At 46.7% G+C, this 12,440-nt stretch overlaps 1 protein-coding gene across 1 annotated transcript in view; it reads right to left on the reverse strand.

The window, feature by feature from the left end:
- LOC147120926 (cation channel sperm-associated auxiliary subunit epsilon-like) overlaps nucleotides 1-10,475 on the reverse strand; it is a 196,855-nt gene extending 186,380 nt beyond the window's left edge. Inside the window, exons 1-3 of the mRNA XM_085979704.1 lie at nucleotides 10,375-10,475; nucleotides 3,260-3,332; nucleotides 3,054-3,131 (exon numbers count right to left, since the gene is read on the reverse strand). Coding sequence (XP_085835830.1) covers nucleotides 3,054-3,131; nucleotides 3,260-3,332; nucleotides 10,375-10,400 — 177 coding nt within the window. The 5' untranslated portion in view covers nucleotides 10,401-10,475. The remainder of the gene's footprint in view (nucleotides 1-3,053; nucleotides 3,132-3,259; nucleotides 3,333-10,374) is intronic.
- Between the last annotated feature and the right edge of the window lie 1,965 nt (nucleotides 10,476-12,440).

Below are 12,440 nucleotides of genomic sequence, written 5' to 3' on the forward strand. Positions count from 1 at the left end.
TGGGTATATTCAAAACAGAAGTCGATAGATTTCTGACTCGTAAGGGCATCAAGGCATATAGCGATAGGGCTGGTGAATGGAATTGAGGCAGAAGATCAGCCATGATCTCATTGAATGGCGGAGCAGGCTTGAAGGGCCGAATCCTGCTCCTATTTCTTATGTTCTTATGTAAGATGGGTGGGGGGATGGAGAAAAGAAGATGGGTGGGGGCGTAGGGAAGAAGATGGGTGGGGGCGTAGGGAAGATGGGTGGAGGGCGGAAGGAAGAAGACTAGGAACCTGGGTGGCGGCGGCACCGGAGGAGGTGGCAGATAAAAACAGCGGGAGTCCAAAGCAGCGTGACCTGGGCGGCGGCAGCACCAGAGAAGGCAGCAGATAAAAACAGCAGGAGTCCAAGGCAGTGTGACCTGGGCGGTGGCAGCACCAGAGGAGGTGGCAGATAAAAACAGCGGAAGTTCAAGGCAGCGTGACCTGGGCGGCGGCAGCACCAGAGGAGGCAGCAGATAAAAACAGCGGGAGTTCAAGGCAGCGTGACCTGGGCGGCGGCAGCACCAGAGGAGGTGGCAGATAAAACCAGCAGAAGTTCAAGGCAGCGTGACCTGGGCGGCGGCAGCACCAGAGGAGGTGGCAGATACAAACAGCGGGAGTTCAAGGCAGCGTGACCTGGGCGGCGGCACCAGAGGAGGCGGCAGATAAAAACAGCGGGAGTTCAAGGCAGCGTGACCTGGGCGGCAGCAGCACCAGAGGAGGTGGCAGATAAAAACAGCGGGAGTCCAAGGCAGTGTGACCTGGGCGGCGGCAGCACCAGAGGAGGTGGCAGATAAAAACAGCGGAAGTTCAAGGCAGCACCAGAGGAGGTGGCAGATACAAACAGCGGGAGTTCAAGGCAGTGCGGACCTGGGCGGCGGCACCAGAGGAGGTGGCAGATACAAACAGCGGGAGTTCAAGGCAGCGTGACCTGGGCGGCGGCACCAGAGGAGGTGGCAGATAAAAACAGCGGGAGTTCAAGGCAGTGCGGACCTGGGCAGCGGCAGCACCAGAGGAGGTGACAGATAAAAACTGCGGGAATCCAAGGCAGCGTAACCTGGGCGGCGGCAGCACCAGAGGAGGTGGCAGATAAAAACAGCGGGAGTTCAAGGCAGCGTGACCTGGGCGGCGGCACCAGAGGAGGTGGCAGATAAAAACAGCGGGAGTTCAAGGCAGTGCGGACCTGGGTCGCGGCAGCACCTCCGACGATTTGAAGAACAACAAAAAACAAGAAGTGACATCACAGGAAAGCAGGTAAGTGATTGGTTGGTGAGTATTTCTCTCTTTTTCTAAACTTGGGCATTGGTTTATATTGAGAGCTGGGATTAAAAATTAAACATAGATAATTCATATTTCAAAACTTGAAAACCCCTAATTAATTAAATAAAATACAATAGAGATGGCAGGGCAGGCGATGTGTTGCAGCTGTAGCACGTGGGAGCTAGTGGACACAGTGTGATCCACAGCGACCACATCTGCAGTAAGTGTCTGCAGCTCGAGGAACTTCGGCTCAGAGTTGATGAGCTGGAGTCCAAGCTTCGGACACTGCGATACATCAGGGAGGGGGAAAGTTACCTGGACACTGTGTTCCAGGAGGCAGTCACACCCTTTAGGTTAATAATTCAAATTTAGTCCATTGTCAGGAACAGGAGGGTGTGCAATAAGGTGCCACATAAAGGGTTACTGCACAGGATAAGAGCTCACGGGGTTGGGGATAATATATTAGCATGGATAGAGGTTTGACTAACGAACAGAAAACAGAGAGTCGGGATAAATGGGTCATTTTCCGGTTGGCAAATGGTAACTAGTGGGATGCCACAGGAATCAGTGCTGGGACCTCAACTATTTACAATCTATATTAATGACTTGGATGAAGGGACTGAGTGTAATGTAGCCAAATTTGCTGATGATACAAAGATAGGTGGGAAAGCAAGTTGTGAAGAGGAAAAAGAATCTGCAAAGGGATATAGATAGGCTAAGTGAGTGGGCAAACATTTGGCAGATGGAGTATAATATGGGAAAGTGTGAGGTTATCCACTTTGGTAAGAAAAATAAAAAAGCAAATTATTATTTAAATGGATAGAGATTACAAAATGCTGCAGTACAGAGGGACCTGGGGGTACTTTTGCATGAAACACAAAAATTTAGCATGCAGGTACAGCAAGTAATTAGGAAGGCAAATGGAATGTTGGCCTTAATTGCAAGGGGGTTGGAATATAAAAACAGGGAAGTCCTGCTACAACTGTACAGGGTATTGGTGAGACCTCACCTGGAGTACTGCATACAGTTTTGGTCTCCTTATTTAAGGAGGGATATACCTGCATTGGAGGCAGTTCAGAGAAGGTTCATGAGGTTGATTCCTGAGATGAAGGGGTTGACTTATGAAGAAAGGCTGAGCAGGTTGGGCCTATACTCATTGGAGTTTAGAAGAATGAGAGGGCATCTTATTGAAACATATAAGATACTGAGGGGCTTGACAAGGTAGATGCAGATAAGATATTTCCCCTCATTGGGGGAATCTAGAACCAGGGGACATAGTTTCAGAATAAGGGGTCGCCCATTTAAAACTGAGATGAGGAAGAATTTCTTCTCTCAGAGGGTCGTAAATCTGTGGAATTCTCTGCCCCAGAGAGCTGTGGAGGCTGGGTTATTGAATATATTTAAGGTGGAGATAGACAGATTTTTGAACACTAAGGGAGTGACGGGTTATGGGGTGCGGGCCGGGAAATGGAGCTGAGCCCAAGATCAGATCAGCCATGATCTCACTGAATGGCGGAGCAGGCTCAAGGGGGCCAAATGGCCTACTCCTGCTCCTATTTCTTATGTTCTTATGTAGGTCACCTGATTGGAAGTTTCAACATTAAATGTGTCCCTGAGTTTTGAGTGTTTCTCTCATGAAGTGGGGAGACTTTCAATTTGTATATAGAGATTATATGTATCAAGGACTAACTTTCAAGTGTGATCTTGTTCAGTAAAATAAATTAAGGTAAGAATCATACAACAATGAATAATATATTATGTTCTTACTAGAGAAGGCCTTTCAGCTTTTTTATTCAGCTCTGCAGAAGAAGCTTTTTCAGGGTCAACGACCCAAATCCTGAGTTCCTAAATAGCAAACAATAGACAAAATGACTGCCAGTAAACTGTGTAAGAATTTAAAAATCATTTAAAGAAATAGAATGCAGAAGAAATACCAAAATCTTTCGCCTCTCTTCTACCATATAATTACTTACATCCTCCTGGATAGGTCTGTAAAGAACCTCAATCTTAAATTTATCATCTTCATCTTCATCTTCAAATGTTAAACTGGTTCATCAAGCAATAGGATGTCAGGATCATATTTTGTTAATTGCTGCACATTGCTAGGAAAATAAACACTCAAAAAAGACATATGCTGTAGGAAGGCACAAAGACAAAATCACTTTTTTATTATTTCTTATGTTCTTATGTTCTTTTCACTATTATCTCTGCAATTAACTGTGAAGCCAATTTTGCTCTCTGTGGATGCGTACATGTTGATATAAAACCATGGAACAATTAGCATAATTAAGGTCCATGTGCAAAATTATGACATGGTGCAATGGTGCTGGCACATTTGATTCAACAAAGCATGACCTCATAGATTGCTAGGCTGCATGCTCATACTCAATTCTATATACGGTGGCGTTTCTATGCTAAGATGGTGTGAAGTGAAGCATAAGGATCTTCCCCACAGGAGAAAAATTGGTGGGAGAAAAAAAAATCAATGGGCAAGACGACGTGTGTGTCTCCCAGTGGTTCATTAAAGTGGAGTCAGCTGAGACAAGGGCAGTATAGAACAGAATCTCAGCAAAACATTATTCGTGTGCACGAGAGAAACACTTATGTTTTATGTTGAAAAGGGAATGGACTTTTTTATTGTTTCATCCAGTAAGTGCAGAAAGCACAAATTTTGAAAAGCGTCTAGTGATAAGGAGAATGAAACATGTGACAATCACTGGTACACCTACAGAAGATCTATCGTAATGAAGATCCGTTATGCAAGATCTCCAGGCACTTGGGCTCCGGCCCCATTTTCTGCTGTCTTTTCTGACAGCAACTCCTGTCCTTTTTTGGGCGGGCACATGCAAGTGAGGCAGTAATGACATGGGGATGTAGTACGTCCCAATTTCCATAATTTCCATATCATTTGTGCTGAATCACACTAGTATAAAACTGGTGTTCAGGATTGCTAGGCAATGTAATGAAAGCGGAAGAGAATTTAAAGAACTCAGACTCTGAAAAGTCTGATTTTAACACCATTTAAACAAACCAGGAGTGCTTGGGCTGCCCTTGCCCTAGCATCCCTCCCCCTCCCCGACTGTAGTTGCCTCAAGACTACGCTACCCCACTCGTCCTCACCCCAGAGCACTTATCTTAACAGAACAGTCTCCGGCATGAGTCCCTGGCGGCGGCCTTCTGGCACCCAAAAACCTGCTTCTGCCCACCTGTATCCTAGTGATTTATGCTGGGTTCGGGTGGGAGTTTGCCACTGAACATTTAACTAAGGCCCGGGAGTTTAAATGGCTCGAGCCTCACACCAGCGCCCCAGTTCCTGCTGCACTCCCACCAGAGTTAAAATCAGGGCTTACATTTACAGATGCTGTGAAAAGTTTTATAGGTGTGGCATTTTTGCTTTTTCTGTCATCTGACTTTTTGCCAGGATGGTATGTTGCCTCCCTGGTGCAAGGGTCAAGGATGTCTCAGAACGGCTGCAGAACATTTTGGAAGGGGAGGGTGAACAGCTAGTTGTCGTGGTGCATATAGGTACCAACGATATAGGTAAAAAACGGGATGAGGTCCTAAAAGCTGAATATAGGGAGTTAGGAGGTAAATTAAGAAATAGGACCTCAAAGGTAGTAATCTCAGGATTGCTACCAGTGCCACGTGCTAGTCAGAGTAGAAATAGAAGGATATTTCAGATGAATACGTGGCTAGAGGAATAGTGCAAGGGGGAGGGATTCAAATTCCTGGGACATTGGAACCGGTTCTGGGGGAGGTAGGTCCAGTACAAAACGGACAGTTTGCACCTGGGCAGGACCGGGACTGATGTCCTAGGGGGAGTGTTTGCTAGTGCTCTGGGGGAGGGTTTAAACTAAAATGGCAGAGGGTTGGGAACCTGAGCAAGGAGACAGAGGAAAGGGAAACAAGGATAGAAGCAAAAGAAAGGAAGAGGAAAAACAAAGGTGGCAGTCAGAGAAATCAAGGGCTAGAAATTCAGTAGACTTTGCGCCCAGTTTTCGCCCAAAGAGGGCTTTTGCGCCACTTGCTGAGCTTTCGCCGATATTCAGCGCTGCGGTAATGGCGGCGTTAGCCAGTAGCGCTGCGCCGCCACCGATGACGTCATCGGTGTGCGCAGTGCCCCGCTACCGCCCCGCTACCGCCCCGCTACCGGCCCGACCACCATATTTAGTTGCGGCCGCCTCTTCCGCAGCGGCCGCAAACAGCGATCAGAAAACGGGGCCGTCCTGTAGCGTTAGTGGGGCGAGTTAAGGCGGAGGTGCGGTCGGCCGCTTTTTCGGCGGCCGCCTGCCCGCACCTACCGCAGCCTGCCGCTCTGCAGCGGGTGGCGCTGTGGCACCTAGCGCGCCGATATTCAGTTTCAGCGCCCCAAGCGGGGGTGCCGAAACCCTTGAATAGCGGCCGCCTTCCAGTTGGGGCGCTGAAACTGAATTTCCGGCGGGCGCAAGTGGCTCCGCACGCAGCGGTACTTCCTGGGCGCGAGCGAGCTGGCCACCCCAAACTGAATTTCTAGGCCCAAGGGTTTAAAATCAAACATGGCCACAGTAAATAATAATTCTAAAAGGTGTAAGAGAGCTAAAAAAACAAGCCTGAAGGCCTTGTGTCTTAATGCGAGGAGCATTCGTAATAAGGTGGATGAATTAGCTGTGCAAATAGAGGTAAACGGATATGATATGATTGGGATTACGGAAACATGGCTCCAGGGTGACCAAGGCTGGGAACTCAACATCCAGGGGTATTCAATATTCAGGAAAGATAGGCAAAAAAGAAGAGGTGGGGTAGCATTGCTGGTTGAAGAGGGGATTAACACAATTGAAAGGAAGGATATTAGCTCTGATGATGTGGAATTTGTATGGGTAGAACTGAGAAATACCAAGGGGCAGAAAACGTTAGTGGGAGTGGTATACAGACCTCCAAACAGTAATGCGGAAGTTGGGGATGGCATTAAATAGGAAATTAGAGACGTGTGCAATAAGGGCACAGCAGTTATCATGGGTGACTTTAATCTACATATAGATTGGGCTAACCAAATTAGTAACAATACTGTGGAGGAGGAATTCCTGGAGTGTATACGAGATGGTTTCCTGGACCAATATGTCGAGGAACCAGCTAGAGACCAGGCCATCTTAAACTGGGTATTATGTAATGAGAAAGGATTAATTAGCAATCTTGTTGTGCAAGGCCCCTTGGGTCGGAGCGATCATAATATGATAGAATTCTTCATTAAGATGGAGAGTGAAGTAGTTGACTCAGAGGCTAGAGTCCTGAATTTAAATAAAGGAAACTACGATGGTATGAGGCGCGAGTTGGGTAGGATTGATTGGGGAATGTTACTCAAAGGGTTGATGGTGGATAGGCAATGGCAAACATTCAAAGATCGCATGGATGAACTACAGAATTTGTTCATCCCTGTTTGGCATAAAGATAAAACAAAAAAGGGAAATGAGGGATAGCATAAGATCCAAGGAGAAGACATATAAATTGGCCAGAAAAAGCAGTAAACCAGAGGACTGGGAGCAGTTTAGGATTCAGCAAAGGAGGACAAAGGGATTAATTAAGAGGGGGAAAATAGAGTATGAGAATAAGCTTGCAGGGAACATAAAAACTAACTGTAAAAGCTTTTATAGATATGTGAAGAGAAAAAGATTGGTGAAGTCAAGCGTAGGTCCCTTGCAGTCAGAATCAGGGGAATTTATAATGGGGAACAAAGAAATGGCAGACTAATTAAATACATACTTTGGTTCTGTCTTCACAAAGGAGGACACAAATAACCTCCCAGAGATGTCGGGGAACATAGGGGCTAATGAGAGGGAGGAACTGAATGAAATCAGTATTTGTAGGGAAATGGTGTTAGGGAAATTGACAGGATTGAAGGCCAATAAATTCCCAGGGCCTGATAATCTACATCCTAGGGTACTTAAGGAAGTGGCCCCAGAAATAGCAGATGCATTGCTGGTCATCTTCCAAAATTCTATAGACTCTGGAACAGTTCCCATGGATTGGAGGGTAGCTAATGGTACCCCACTATTCAAAAAAGGTGGCAGAGAGAAAACGGGGAATTATAGACCGGTAAGCCTGACATCGGTAGTGGGGAAAATGCTAGAGTCCATTATAAAAGATGTAATAGCAGAGCACTTGGAAAACAGTGACAGGATCGGACAAAGTCAACATGGATTCACAAAAGGTAAATCGTGCTTGACTAATCTACTGGAATTTTTTGAGGATGTAACTGGTAAAATAGATAAGGGAGAACCAGTGGATGTGGTGTATCTGGACTTTCAGAAGGCCTTCGATAAGGTCCCGCATAAGAGATTAGCGTGTAAAGTTAAGGCACGTGGGATTGGGGGCAAGATATTGACTTGGATAGAGAACTGGTTGGCAGACAGAAAGCAAAGAGTTGGAATAAATGGGTCCTTTTCCGAGTGGCAGGCAGTGACTAGTGGGGTACCGCAGGGATCGGTCCTTGGACCCCAGCTATTCACAATATATATTAATGATCTAGACGAGGGAACTAGTATGATTTGGACAGGTTGGGTGATTGGGCAGAAACATGGCAGATGCAGTATAATGTGGATAAATGCGAAGTTATCCACTTTGGTGGCAAAAACAGGAAGGCAGCTTATTATCTGAACGGCAATAGATTGGGAGAAGGGGAAGTGCAACGAGACCTGGGTGTCCTTGTGCAGCAGTCGCTGAAGGTAAGCATGCAGTGCAGCAGGCGGTTAAGGCGGCAAATGGTATGTTGGCCTGCGTAGCGAGAGGGTTCGAGTACAAGAACAAGGATGTCTTGCTGCAGTTGTACAGGGCCTTGGTGAGACCACACCTTGAGTATTATGTGCAGTTTTGGTCGCCTTATCTCAGGAAGGATGTTCTTGCCATGGAGGGAGTGCAGCGAAGATTCACCAAACTGATACCTGGGATGGCAGGAATGACATATGAGGAGAGATTGGGTCGATTGGGCTTATACTCGCTGGAGTTTAGAAGAATGAGAGGGGATCTCATTGAAACTTATAAAATTCTAACAGGACTGGACAGACTAGATGCAGGAAGGATGTTCCCGATGGCCGGGGAGTCCAGAACCAGGGGTCACAGTCTAAGGATAAGGAGTAAGCCATTTAGGACAGAGATGAGGAGGAATTTCTTCACCCAGAGAGTGGTGAACCTGTGGAATTCTCTACCACAGAAGGCAGTGGAGACCAATTCATTAAATATATTCAAGAAGGAGTTGGATATATTTCTTAAGGCTAAAGGGATCAAGGGATATGGGGAGAAGGCAGGGACAGGGTACTGAAATTGGATGATCAGCCATGATCTCATTGAATGGCGAAGCAGGCTCGAGGGACCGAATGGCCTACTCCTGCTCCTATCTTCTATGTTTCTATCTTCACAGGGGCTGCCACTTTCCTCCCTTTTCAGACAGGGCACAATTAATTGGTTTCCCACTGACTTTACTTCTTGGAAGGAGAAGGAGCAATAGAGGGAGATGTAGCTGCTGAGGCTGCACCAGAGGCACCTACCCATCGGTGGCACCACACAAGAGTATACAGGCAGGGGAGTGCCTACCTGCATTTCACCGAGGAGCAGCGCTTGCACAGGATTTGCTTTCTGTTGCAGTGTTATGCCACATGCTGCTAGGGGACCGACAGCCCACCTGCACCAGCGGCGATTCACCAGGCTGATACCAGGAATGGCGGGAATGACCTATGAGGAGAGACTATGTAGTTTAGGGATGTACACACTGGAGTTTAGAAGATTGAGAGGGGACCTCATAGAAGTGTATAAAATTCTGACAGGTCTAGACAGACTGGATGCAGAAGGAATGTTTCCCTTGGCGGGTGAGAACAGAACTAGAGGACATAATTTAAGGATAAGGGCTAAACCATTTAGGACAGAGATGAGGGGGAATTTCTTCACTCAGAGAGTGGTGAACCTGTGGAACTCATTGCCACAGAGGGCAGTGTACGCCAGCTCATTAAATATATTTAAGAGGGAATTAGATATATTTCTACGGGCAAAAGGGGTTAAGGGTTACGGAGAGAAGGCGGGGACGGGATACTGAATTAAAGGATCAGCCATGATCTCATTAAATGGCGGAGCAGGCACGAAGGGCCGAATGGCCTACTCCTGCTCCTATCTTCTATGTATCTATGTATCTATGTATCAGTTTACCAATGGTTGTTAAGCTCACAACTGATCTGAACTTCCATGTCACCAGGTCATTCCAAGCAGTTGCTGGGACCATAAGTCAAACAGCTGTGGACAGATGCATCGAGCAAGTTACAGATGTATTCTCTAGAGCTTTCAGGTTAGATCTGCTTACCAATACAGTCCCCACTACTTACATTGAATACTTGCAGAAATCTTGATATTTCTTGACAAACATCAAGTTATTTCTTTGCCTGCTGCACAAGCTCTCTCCCTCCCTGCTACGTTGCTACATGATGTGATTAACGGGGGTGTGTCCTTGAGTGGCTCCATTAGAAACAGGGCCCGTGACTTGAAACTAGCCTGAGAGTTGATCCAGAGCTATGGGACGCCAAGAAACCACACTACCAGTTGGATACTCGACAACCTCAGCTGCTCATGGTTTTCAGTCCCTGGACAGGCTAGTCTGAGGTCTCTACACCTGCGCTTGGGATGCAAAGGAATATTTTCTGTCAGTGACATCAGAATAGACTAGACTAGAGAAGGAAACTCAACCTCATGTTTCTGCCAGCAGGAAAAAAATTGATATTTGTATAAAATGCTCTCGCTCCACTCGCACCCCCTCCCCCCGCACCATGGGGCTGGCCTTCTTTAATTGCCACAGCAGAAGTCAAAAATGTAACTATGGGGTAATTTTACGACTCCACCCTGATGGTAATGCAGTCTCATAAAATTACCCCTCTGGTATCTATTTAAACAGGTGCAATGTCAACCTCTCAAAATTGGGCTGTATTTGTATATCTTTGTAGTTCCTTCTCAGCAAGTATCAAACATATTCCAGTTCCTCATGGAAATATTCATGTCTAAACACAAGGTTACTGAACATATGACTTTTATACAGAAGCATTAAATCAACAACTTATTTTGTACTGTTAACCATTACCTTTCAACATTCGGTAGTTTCACCATATACCATACAAAGTTGAATAAGGCAGCACCTAACTGAAAGCTGCGTGGGGCATCTTCTGTTATCTAAGAGAAAGCAAGACGTTAGCATGCCTAAGTCTGATGTATGAAACAGAACTTGAATCAGAAATTACAGCAGGTATTACAGCGGAAGAGACCGCCCCAGGAGATCAACGCAGCCTGGTTGCACATTGCACAAGAGGACACAAGCAGGGATGTCATCAGGAGAACCAGGCTGCAGTGCTGCAAACCTTTCAATGATCTCAGTAGATCACAAAACATTATTGCAAAGCCACACTAAACCTCATCCTGCTGTGCCACTGATCACATCCCCATCACTCTGCCTTTCCTACCCTACTCCTGCACATCCTTACTCACACCAACTTACCTTGCACCTCCTCCCATCCCTATCTACATTATCACTTCCCCATCTCACTAGCCAACCCTCACACTCACCCTCACCTTAGTCCAATCATACCAAGTAACAACACACAAGTGTAGGCACTTGGGTGTTTTAGTCAATGTTCATGTAAAGTTTCTGTTAATGTGCTGTCAAACATTGAAATCTTTATTTTCAGCTCTTTGCGTTCTTGGACAGATTTGTGTGCACCTTTGGAAGTGGCTTAGTGAGTTGCAGTGAATGGTGAGACATAATGGTACCCCGGCAATGGCGAGGAGTGTGGAAGGAATGGCTTGGGCATTGTAGGGATGTTGTTGGTGTGGGATGGTGCCAACCTGGCGCATTATGTGGCAGCCAGTGTGTACAGCGTCAAGTGAAGTAAATCTGACTATGGTGAGGCTATCCCTAGCCTCCTGGACAGCAATGTGCTCAGGTGCAGATGCCCTGTGTCCTGGGCTGCATCAGTTGAATGCGGAGAAGGTTGGTGTTGTTGTTGTTGGTGCTGCTGGAGTGCCTGGTGCTGCTGGTGTTGGGGCTGATCGTGGTGGGATTCTGAGGACCAAGGTGAGATAGTTTCAAGGGCACCAATGCTGATGTAATAGATGGCAGGTGAAGTTGAGATGACAGAAGCGATCTGTCAACGGTGAGAGAGGTTGTTCCAATGAGGTGACACTGGATACAGAGTCACCTCCAAACACTTGCAACCTGCATAAAGCTCAATCTGTCTTCCAAATGCAGTAAGCAACAGCTTCTAATCTTGGAAAGTGAACAGCTATGAGATGGGAGCTTTTATAGCACATTTGCAGCTGTCAAGTAAAGAAATTATATCATGGTGACACAACTCCCGACCTGCTTACCTGACGTGATCCCCGAACAGCAGGGAACCCGTGGGTGAACTTGTAAAATTTGAAGGTGAGCTTAAAATAGTTTTTAAGTGCCTGTTAACAAGCTCTTAAATATCTAAATTGCCTCCCCCGCCGTTTGGTGTCGGGTCTGTTCAGCAATGACAGACCCGACATCTGGGAAACTAGCGTGGCGGTGAGTTTTTCCCACCCAACTGGCCACCAAACGCGCCCACTGACCCCCTGAAAAACTTCCTCCCTGCTCTCAGTAGTTCAACACAACCTGCTCCATGGACCCAATGGGCTGGATTTTGTGAATAGAGGCGAGTTGGAGGTGGGACTGCTGCTTGTCGTGTCAATGTCCCACCTCCATCCTCGCCTGACCAACCACAGGGATTTTCCCGATTGACCTTAAGCCCGCCCTGCGGGCTCATCAAGCCAATTAGGGAGGAAGTCACTGACAGAGCACATCAACGTCAGACGTGCTATCTGTCAAGGCTTCTTGAAAGAAGAAATGTCAGCATTTGACAGCTCTGTGAAGCCCTTGTGTTCAGGACTCATCAAACCTTTCAACTTTGTAAATTTCACATGACTGTCGGTTCGGAGGTTCCAACAGCCAGTCTGTGAAATTGACAAGAAGGATGTTGGCTCTCCCAATCCAGCGCGGCTGAAGGCTGCTGGAAGAAAACAAGCTAAGTGAACATTTTTTAAAACTTATCACTCACCTTACATACTTACCACTCTACACTTGCACCCATCACTCACCTCTACATCTTACTTCCAGGTACCTCCTACCGCCGC

The sequence above is a fragment of the Somniosus microcephalus genome, chromosome 3 (assembly GCF_052327205.1).
Source record: "Somniosus microcephalus isolate GS21.2 chromosome 3, FLI_Smic_1.0, whole genome shotgun sequence".
NCBI classification, from domain to species: Eukaryota; Metazoa; Chordata; class Chondrichthyes; order Squaliformes; family Somniosidae; genus Somniosus; species Somniosus microcephalus.